General features: G+C 46.7%; 1 protein-coding gene across 1 annotated transcript; it reads left to right on the forward strand.

Annotated features, from left to right (window-relative positions):
• Positions 1 to 995: 995 nt before the first annotated feature.
• Positions 996 to 7,967, forward strand: JOSD1 (Josephin domain containing 1). The gene is made up of 4 exons (XM_082005397.1): positions 996 to 1,395; positions 5,687 to 5,815; positions 5,922 to 6,116; positions 7,529 to 7,967. The coding sequence occupies exons 1-4, from the start codon at positions 1,211 to 1,213 to the stop codon at positions 7,626 to 7,628; spliced, it is 609 nt and encodes a 202-aa protein (XP_081861523.1). The 5' UTR covers positions 996 to 1,210; the 3' UTR covers positions 7,629 to 7,967.
• The last annotated feature ends 2,904 nt before the right edge of the window (positions 7,968 to 10,871 follow it).

Raw genomic sequence — 10,871 nt, forward strand, 5'->3', positions numbered from 1 at the left:
GGCGGGCCGCGGGGCACGCGCGCTGCGGGGGGAGGGGGTCACGGGGCGGAGGTGGGGGCGTGTGGGTGTGTGTGTGTGTGTGTGTGTGTGTGTGTGTGTAAGAGCAGGGCCTGGTGCGCATGCGCGGGCCGCTGTCGGTGTGGGGCGGCCGGGGCCGAGGAGCGGGTGAGGCGGCGGCGGCGGTGGTGGTGGTGTGGGGACCCGGCGGCGCCCTTCGTGTCCCTCCTGAGCGGAGGGGCGGGCGCCTCGGCCCGGCAGCGAGCCCCGACGGGCTGGGGGAGGCTGCCTGGTTGGGGTTAGGCGGGGGCCTCTCCTCAGTGGGGCGGGGGGGGCTGCCGGGGCGAGAGTGCGGGGTTGGGCCTCGGCTGTGGGCAGCGGCTGCCGCGCGGGTGGTGGTTGGTGGTCGTGGTTGGTGGTGGTGGTTGTGTGAGCGCGGAGTGGGGAGGGCCGGGGTGGGAAGGGGCGAGGCAGGCCTTGGGGCTGGTCCCGCCTGCTCTCTGCCCTCCCCTCGCCCCCGCGGGCTTTGTGCTGCCTCTTCTCATCGCTAATGCAGACTTCCCTTTGTTGGAGTGCAGGGTGACTTGTGAGGAACTGCCTTCCCCGGAGCCTGGACTTGGGTGTTTTTTTTGTGGCCTAGCAAGAAACGGTTTCTTTTCCCAAGCTGTTGGCATCTTCTTGCCTGGATTCAGTCATTCCCAAAGGAGTGGAGGAATGCAGCTGATTAGTCCTTAACCACCCTCTGCTCCCACAGGCAGCACCAGAAGCTGGCTTCATCTTCTCCACTTTGGCACCTTGGGGGTGGGCCTCTCTTTGTTATCTGCCCTGGGTACCTTTTTAGTGGCACTATAGACCAAAGGACATGGAAGAAAAGGAGCGATGTGATAAATTCCAGCTGGTACCTTGAGACTAAGGGGATTCATATCTTTTGACTTTTTTTTTTCCCTGTGGGGGCAGGGGGGAGGGGAGTATTAAATTTTTATGGGATATGGGAGTAGGGAGGAAAAATATGTTGCAGATCTTTATGTGGTTTTTAAAACCAGCCATCAGAGGCAATTACTGGATAAACTGAAGCACAAGAGGAGGGTTTGTGAGCTGGAAGCAGCACTAGCCTGCAAAAGAAAGGGGCAGTGGGTGCTGTTGTGACTGTGGAGGAAGAAACTTCAGCCTCCTTCATTTCTCACCACCTACTCTTCATCCACCCTACGCAAAAATGAGTTGTGTGCCATGGAAAGGTGACAAGACCAAATCAGAATCACCAGAGCCACCCCAGCTACCACCACTGCATATTTACCATGAGAAGCAGCGTAGGGAGCTGTGTGCCCTCCATGCCCTCAACAATGTCTTCCAGGACAGCAATGCCTTCACTAGGGAAACCCTGCAGGAGATTTTTCAGAGGTAGGATACTCTCTGCATTGGCATTAGCTTCCCCTTGTTCTCTATTGCTTGGAGGAATTTTCAGATCTTATTTGGGGGGAAAAATAGAGCAGAGGTGGGGTTCAGAGTATGCCACTGCTTTGAACTGAATGTAGCTGCTTCTTTACTCCCCCTTCCCCCCCCCCCCCCCCGCCCTTGCATAAATCTCTTTTTATTTGTTTCTTAAACGATTTTGGCTGCCAGTTTTGGGTCCAAGGGCTTTATTGCAGATGCTGTCATGTGGTTGGACTGCTGTCTTCTCCCCCCACCCACCTTAATGCATCTACCTGTCTTCCGTATTTTTGCCCCTGCCTCATGTAGATACGGTATTTTAATGTTAGTAATGGATTTTGAGATTGCCCTGGGAGAGTGAAGGTGGCAGGAATAACAAATGGATCATCATAAAAACTTCTTGATTTAGTACCACGACACTTCTAAGTTTTTTGGAATTAGGAACTTTGCCAAATGAGTGACTCCTTATTGAAGCAGTCAAGTGAAGTTCTTCGCATATTGTGTTTGGTTTTTTTCCATGCAGAGGCACCCTGTGTACTCTGTCAAACTGGATTTAATTTCAGTAGCTAGATCCCCATTTTCTGTGTCATCGCTAAATGTTTCCCAGCACCTTCAGATACTTAATAAAAACATTTTTTGAGTTTTGCTGGGATAAATGTGAATTATTAATGTGGCCTGTACAATAGCTCATATTTTACTAAATGTTTACTTTATGCTGTTTCAACTCTTTGTGCAAATTCTCCTGAGCATGCCTTCGCAAGTTATGATGACCTTCCATTGGTGAAGCTAAGTAATCAAATAGGAAATAGGGTCTCCTCTGATAGTCAATCTGTGTGTGGCGTACTCATCGCACAGGTTACGCGCGAATACCCATTGCCCCAGTGTCTTGTGTTGTGATAGGTAGGAAATTGTGCTTGATGGCAGCAGTTATGGAGGTGCTGTTGGACAAGGCAGTTGTGCTACCCTGTGCTGATGAGCAGGAAGCTGCACGCCTGTTGCTGCCATCCTGAAAATTGGCAGAGTTATGGAGCTGGTGCTTGACTTGTCAAACACATGCCTGTCTGGCAAAAGAAATGTGGTGATGGACAACAGCAAATATCAGATTGAAGTGCTATTTATGGTAATAAAATTCCTGCTGGTGAAGTGGAGTGGGTCTACGGCAGGCTCAAGGCACTCTGTCCCGTGTAAATATGCTATGGTTTTGTTCCAGAGCAGCAATTGTCAGAATCTTAATCACAGATGGATTGCTATTGGCCTGAAGCAAACAAAGGCAGTTCATGTGGTAGAAGGAGTGTGATGATCTAATTAGTTGGCTTTCATTGGGTTTGGTGAGACAGAATTAGTGTGCAGCATGAAACCTCTCAGAAAGAGCTGTGATGTTAATCTTGTCAGACCTCTTGCCCTCAAAGGGAGAACTTGTCCTTGATTCCAGCCTGGTATTGTTCCATCCTAACGTTCAGATCAAGATACACAGATTGATTCAGCCCCACAGTAGTGAGGAAAGATATGTGGAAATTCCTTTGGGAAATGGATGAGCTATGCCTAAGAATTGCCACTACCTTTGCGTCTCTGTTGGGTTACTACTCGTATCTAGCTCCTTGACTTGCCTTTAAGAAGTGTGGATTTAGTTGCCTTTTATACATCACTTTTCATACACAATCACACATCACCTGTGTCTGTTCATGTTCTGTGTGTTGATAAAGGACTGATGAATATTTTTAATAAGCTACAAAAATGTTGCGAGGTGTCATTTTTCTCTTTTTTTTTTAAACCCAGTGTTGACAAGGCAACGAAATCACAAATAAGCTTAAACTTTCTGTAGCTTTTACCACATCCCTTGAAGAATGATTGAACCGCATTGCTTAATCATTATTTTCCCTTTTGATGCATCCCATTGCATAAGGCCGGTGTGGTCTGAGGATTATTATCTCAAGCGTATGCCAAAACTTGGTCCAAGCTTCCCTCTGATTTTGTAGTCCTTACTCTCTTCTTTCCTCTAGCAAAAGAAATACCTTTTTGATGTTCCTCTGGATTTTGTTGCAGGAATTAAGATTGCATGTTCCAATGTTGCATGGAGATACAAACAAAATCACTTCCCTTCACTGGAGTCTGTATTGAGACCTGATTAGGAAAGACAACTGCATACAAGAATCTTGGAGCCCGTTGTGTTAAGACAACATGTTAATGAACGTTTCTGACTTAGAAAGCTCAGGAGGATTATTACCTGTATTTCTGTCCAGCTTTGTCAATCTTCCTCAGCTTAATGTCTAGATTAAAAAACAAAAAACCAAAAAACTTTGGGTGGGCAACTCACTTCCTTGTCTAATGGGAATCCTTCAGCTGATGATTGTGGACCCTCTTTAGGTGTGCGTGAGTAGAGACCTTGAGGTGATTCTTGGTGAAACTTTGCTCACAGGTACCAGTTCTTTGAGTGTCACCTCTTGTGGTCTCCCCATCTTATTTGTGGGGCTCTGAAAGTCACAGGAAGGAACAAAGATAAATGTGTTCTTCCATCTTTCAAACAAGCTTGTTTCTGGATAACAGTGCCACAAGAGGGTGCTTGTGAAACCCTCAGGGCTCTGTTAATTGGGAGGCTTTTATGCCAGCTTGCTGGCACTTGAGAGTTAATAGGTTGAAGCAATGGTCTTGAGGAATTAGTTGTAGCCAAGTGATCTTTTGTTTTATGAAGATGCTGGAAGAGCTGTGGTGAGCCACAGCAGCATGTCTGTGATTAGTAAAATACAGCAGAGCTTTGGAGATTGGAAACCACGATTCTCTGAGAATGTCACTGCCTCGCTTGGAAATGCCCAGTGGTGGGTATTAATACCTTTTTTCCTGTTGCCTCATTGTTTTGGACTCTTCTCTCTTCTGTAAAGTCAATTCGCAGGTGGTTCCGCAGTATGCTCCACTGCAAGAACTCACAGCTGATGCAAACACAGCTACCTGTCTGTAGCCTCGGTTGGTCTGAAACTTCCTACTCAATGCACTGCTTTCTTCTTGCCAAATGCCTTATGTTGTCAGAGGAGGAATGCAGAAGGGCAGAGGGAGTTTCACTGGATGAAATTTGCCCGCAGAACTTGCACTGTACTAAAGGCAGAGTGAAAAACATGCAGGAGCATCAGGAGTTGGGGGGGATGTTGGAGTTGGCATGAGGGAGAGGCAGGTAAAATGTGGATATTTGGATGATACAAAACATCTGAACCCGGTGCCAGTAGAGCTCATGGAGTCCTTACCCACCAAAAGAGCAGCTCATCACAATGGAACTGATCTCAGACTTGACTTTCCTTGGACTGGCGTTGCATGACCTTGCTGTTCTCTGCTCCCAGTTTCCCTCTGTGCTTGCTCTTCTAGCTGTTGAAGCCTGTCGGTCACCTTCATAACAATTTACCCCCTTGTTGTTTTCCCCTCCTTACAAAATTTCTTGGTGAAAGAAATATAAAACAGTAAAAGTGACTGTTTTTTTGCCATGTGTCTCCATGTTTTATGATTTGCATCCATTATCTGCATTTGTGCAAAGGCTGTCATATTTTTGCATGTAACATGATGGGCTGTGATTCTGTATTTTTAGATGCTATAGTAATGCAAGTGATGTCTAGGCAAGCTTATCGATTAAAGCTGAAGAGATGTTTGCAACAAGGTTAGCTGTTTAGTTACCTACAGCAACAGATTTTATTTTTTTGAATCTTATAGCAACGGCAATGCTTTAGAAAGCTCCCAAACCCAAATATCTTCACAGCTTTGTGTCCGAATAGTTCTTTCATTTACCAGTGAGGGGTGGGGAAGAACAACCTTTTCTGCAGCCAACCTGCCCTGCCTCTTATCTCGTCCAGTCTTCAAGACTGATATTGACTGTTGAACTCTTGAAATTGTGGTAGCTGTTGTTCTAAATGGCAAACTGTCATTTACTCCAACCATGAATTGAGGAAAAAATAATTGAAGCATCCCTCAGAAGTACCAGTTCAAGGGGGGGAAAAAAGGGCTTCAAGCTTTGCAGTCTCTTTCACATCAAAGCTAGGATCTTTTGAGGCTTTGTACATCAAAATTCTTCTTAATGCGTTATTTAGGCCCCTCAGCCCCTTTGCTGAGTCATAAGGGGGAATGGAATAGAATCATGGAGTAGTTTGGTTTGGAAGGGACCTTTTGTGTTTAAACACAAAACCCCTGAAAACGGGCTTCAACTTATATGGCAAGTAGCCCCTTCCAGTGCTGGAATATTGGTTCAGCAAACACCTGCTAGAGCTGTCTCCTGTTCTGTCTGCAGGCTGTCTCCCAATACCATGGTGACGCCCCACAAGAAGAGCATGCTGGGAAACGGAAACTATGATGTGAACGTGATTATGGCAGCGCTTCAGACCAAAGGCTATGAGGCGGTTTGGTGGGACAAGCGCAGGTACTGAGAAGTTGTGTAATTCTGGAGGTGGCTGCTGTTTGTAAAAATGAGAAAGAGATGAAGTATCAGAATATATCTTATCACTGTCTTTTCTGTGCTCTTTCAGGGATGTTAATGTCATTGCCCTGTCTAACGTGATGGGCTTCATCATGAATCTGCCATCTAGCCTTTGCTGGGGCCCCTTGAAGCTCCCCCTCAAGCGACAGCACTGGATCTGCGTCCGGGAGGTGGGAGGCACCTACTACAACCTCGACTCCAAACTCAAGGTGCCCGAGTGGATTGGAGGTGAAAGTGAGCTCAGGTGGGACTTTCTGTATCCTGTTCCTCCTCAAATTCTTCCCTGTTGGTTGTGGGGAATCTGCCATTAAAAAATTAGCGGTTGAAACTTTTATGGTTGAACTTCAATAGCAAAGATTTGAGAGTAATAAAGTTCTTGTGCCTCCACTTAGATTTATACCCTGTTTGCGCGAAGCTAGGAAAATGCTTTCGCCAGTGGTAATCTCTGTGAGCTCAACGGAGCCCAGCTTTGTCTCTTACATGGGTGGCTTTGTCACTAGTGGTAAAGGTAGAGGCCAGCTCTGGTATTAGTGACACCTGCAGTGAGATGTGCTGTGCCTCGCCCTCTCCTCAGATGTGAGAGTATCAGCATTCCTTTGCCTCTTTCATAGCGACCTGTGTGCTTGTTGCCAACAAAAGGCGTTCCAGATTAGAAGCACAGCCTTAGTCCCGACAGCAGTGAAAGCTGCTTGCAGGGAGTCACCTGCCTATGTAAGCCAATGCTGTGCTTCTGGCTTGACTCCCCTCTTCAATCTTAACACAAGACAGTTGGTGTAATGGCTGTGACTGTAAAGTCTCACATGCTCTTAGTTGCCATTCAGCTTCCATTCCATCCCATTCTAAAGCCTACTAGCAGCTTTGCTGCCTCAGCTAGACTTGTTCTGAGGTAGGGATTGAACGTGAGCAGTATTTGCAGAGCCTACCGTGCTACTGTCGTCTTGGTAAAGTGAATGTCAGCCTTTTGTGAACTTCTGGGATAAGGTAACGCAGGTCTGGAACTGCTGCACAGAGCTTCTGGTCGATTTTATCCTGGATGTGCCATTCTTCAGCAGTAAGTAACGGCTCCTATATAGGAAATTTTGGAAACCTGGGCTGAAAGATATCAGAGAAAACATCGATTTGACTTTCATAGTTATTGGAGATAATCCAAGTTTGGTATTAGAAAAACCTTATGGGCAGAAATAGGCTGCAGCACCATGTCAAATGACCAGGTAGTACACTGTTCCTACAACCTGTGATAAGGACATCTAAATGACTGGGGTTTTCTTCCACAAGTATTCCAGATTTGTTGGAATTATTTTAAAATACAGTGGGATTCTTGATCGTGGAGATCTGAAGAAACCAAACTTAGTTTTAATTCTGTTTTTACCACCTTGGAAAATTGGAAAGTGATATCTATATAGACCTCTCTGAGGTTAAGATCATGTTTATCTGATTCTGCAATAACTTGCTGGGTTAGAGATGTATTGAGTCTCATGGGGCAAATTTAATACTGGGCTTTTTTTTTTTTTTTTGTCAGAAAGTAACTAAAGACAGTGTGTGTGGGTTTCCTAGACATTTCTTGTGATGTTTGCAGAGTTAGCTGCGTTTAGTGATTGTAGAAGACAACAAAGTTCTACATCCAGTAGTGTTTATTTCTGTTTCTTTTTATGATAGGAAATTTTTGAAACACCAGCTGAGAGGAAAGAACTGTGAACTCCTGCTGGTGGTGCCAGAGGAGGTGGAAGCACATCAGACCTGGAGAGCTGACGTGTGACCTGGACTGACTGTCTTCCCACTACAGCTCTTACCCTTTACTGAACTCCCGATGTCCTGAAACCTGGATGATGGGTGCCCTGACTCTTCTCATCTGGAACTTCCTTTGTTAGGCTTTTCTCTTCCTTTCTTGGTGCAATAGGGCAATGGCGTAGGACATGGAGGCGGGGGGGTGAAGAATTGAGGGCAGAGTGGAGGAAACTGGAAGCCAATCACTTTAATTGCAAAGGCAGATGAGCAGCGTGCCCTTTGGCTATCCGGAGGGCGTTGCTCTTTAAAACTGGACTTTGGGGCTGGGGTGTCTGGAAGCCTCTGGCCTCCATTTCCCCACATTGGCCAAGGCCACGTGTGGTGGGATGCTGCTCTCTCCGGGGCTTGCCGGGGAAGAGCAGGGCCCAAGCACGCTGCCGCCTCTTCACAAGTCTCGCCCTCCAAAACAAGTCGTCATGAAGATGTTTGCAATTCCTAAGGGTCTCTCAGGACACTCTCAAACACTAGGAATGGTACGGTGCTCAGCTCAACCCTCTGCTGCTTAGAGTTGGCTTGTGCCAGGGATGAGAAAACAGTAATAAAAACAGTGTCATCTTTCAAGAAATTCTTTGGGTAGCTAGAGGATTCTTCCCTAGTGTCTCCAGGGATTTATGTATGTGGTGAGCGGTTGTTTGGCAGCATACGGCTGGCTGAGGAGACATGGAAACACCAGGCACAGGCTAATTGAGGAGTATCGAGTTTCTGGGTTGGAGAGAGGCTGTAGTCTGCTTGGGTTTTCTTTGTGCTATGTTGTTGGTTTTTTTCTTTTTTAATACCTATTTTTGTTTTCTGCACGGTCACTCAGTTTAGGAGCTGCTTGGAGAGAGGAATAAAAGTGAAGGGGTTTTTGAGAGGAATTCATTCCCTTTTATTTTCCTCTTTCCAGAAGTCTAGCCCGCAGCAGCGAATGTCATGCGAAATGTCCCAGAAAGAGGTAAAGTTACAAACCAAAAACTGGCTAAGGAGGGAAGCCTTTGTAATAGTCAGTTTTTACCCTCTTTATAGTTACTAGCTGATAATGTGGGAGATGCAGGGGGTCCACCAGAACCTTTGGGCGTTAGTGACCCTCGCCTGGTAGCTGAACCAACCTCTCTTTCAGTGTTGGCTGACAAACATTCTGTTAATGGATGAATTGCTTTTTCCCCCCCTCCCTTCTGTGGGGAAGAATGACTAGATGTGGAGATGCCAAGAGGAATCTCCACCAGCTGCTTCCCAGTCACCTGGGTGAGCTGTAGCTCAGTCATGCCTTCCACAGCAGCAGGAGGAAATGCTGAACTTGGGACCAACTTCGTTGCATTTAGCTCTTCCTGGCCGAGCTGCCGTTTGCTTCCCTCCTTTTTGCATGGGATGTTTCGGTTAAAGAGCAATCTGGGATGTGATGGAGCTTGAAGGATCCTGCTCCATCGTGCAGGGAAGTCTCATTACTGGTGTTTGAGCTTGCGAAAGGAGGGGTTGTAACTACCTTTTCTCAGTTACTTTTTTCTCTTGAGAGCTCTGCAAGCGCATGAGCAGGTGCTCGAAGCTGAGAGACCACCAAAATCACACCTTCCTAACCGTGAACGGAGGCCACATGAGGACAGGACAGTGCTGTTCACCGATCCCTGGGCATCTGGCAAGCACCATTTTGCAGTTTTTTGAGCACAGCCTCCCACAGCCAAGGGCAAATGGCTCTTTATGTTTTGAAGACCCAACGTTTCTATAAAAAGTCCTATTTTGTAACACATTCCAATGACCAATACCAGCTGGCAGAGTTTTTAAACACTTTACAGGCAGGATGCACAGCCTGCAGCCATTCTGCTTGTGACTTGAAGCCATTTCTTCAAGAGGGTGGGGGAAAAAAAAATCTCAACAGCAACATTTTCTATGCTGATTGAAGTTGCACTTTGGAGAAACCCTGTTTGCATGGAAACCGCAAGCCAACGGATCAGTGCACAATATGCAAAGATGTTTTAAAATATTTTGGGACTACGTTCCTCTCCTTATATGTCGGCTCCTTTGCTGCGGGGTGGAGGGGAACAGTGTGATCCGCCTGCTCAGGTAAAGGGAAAGTGTAGGATCACACCCCTGGGGAGGTGAGGCAGCTGTGCCCAAGAGGGTGGGCAAGCTCGTCCGGTCCCACTTTTGGGAGTGGGGAAACCCATGGGGTTTTTTCTTGCTTGTTTGGATTTTGTTAGAGCCTTGTCTTGGGTTTGTTTACAGAGATGTATTTTGTTTAACCAAATATTAAAAATGGAGGGGAAAAAACCATTTCCATATAAATGTCCTATCACTTCTGTATGTTGAGCTGAATTGTTCTGTAACAAAGTATGTAAAAGAAAAATAAATTTTTTTTTCTTTGGTTATAAAACTGCAACCTTTGTGAGTTCAGTCACTGGTGCTGAGGTAGAATCGCCTCTCTGGGCACTCCCTTAAGCCACACGATGCTTCTCAGCCATCTGAAGGGGACAGAGCCCTGCCCCTCCCTTTCCCCCCACAGCCGTGCATGAAGTGGAAAGGTCTCTACCTGCAAAGCCACCAACAGCTCTGAAAGAACTGAGCCGCCCTAAAGGACGTCTATGAAAACCACACTGCTCAGGTTGGATTTATTTAATATTCAATACAAAAAATACGCAGCTGATATCTGAAGTTCTACTTTGAGGCAGAGGAGCAGCGCGGATGTGATCGTCTTGAACCTGGCTTGCTGCTCCCCAGGTACCCGCACACACAATTGTGGTGAAAGTGTCTTCCCAGAGAGTGTTTTCCACCCGTGACCTTCCTTCCTTTGCTTCGCCTGCTGGGAAAGTCACTCCTCCTCCTCCTCCTGCCACTGGTGTGCTCTGGCTCCCAGTCAGCCAGGAGAGGATTTGTTTTGTTTGGCTACCGCCTTTCGAAACCCAACCTGTGTGCTGGGGTGGTTCTGTGGGGGGTGAGGAGGCTGGAAGGGGAACTCCCCCAGTTCAAGTCTGCAACTGGTTATGGCATACTGATTGAATAACAGGAAAGACTCACAACTTCTACAGGGGGGAGGATGCAGACAGGAGCCGCCATCAGGTCCAGAGAGGGGGCTTTCCCCCGCCCCCATTATGGACAGGTCAACGTCCCCAAGGAGAACCAAAAATGAAAATGAACAAACAAATGAAAAATAAAAATGCCCTGACCCAACAAATCAACAGTTCAATATGTCATAATCTCAAGGTCTTCCCACATGATATGAATCCAATGCAGCTTCCACAAA

This window comes from Phaethon aethereus, assembly GCF_964289735.1.
Source record: "Phaethon aethereus genome assembly, chromosome: 1".
Taxonomy (NCBI): domain Eukaryota; kingdom Metazoa; phylum Chordata; class Aves; order Phaethontiformes; family Phaethontidae; genus Phaethon; species Phaethon aethereus.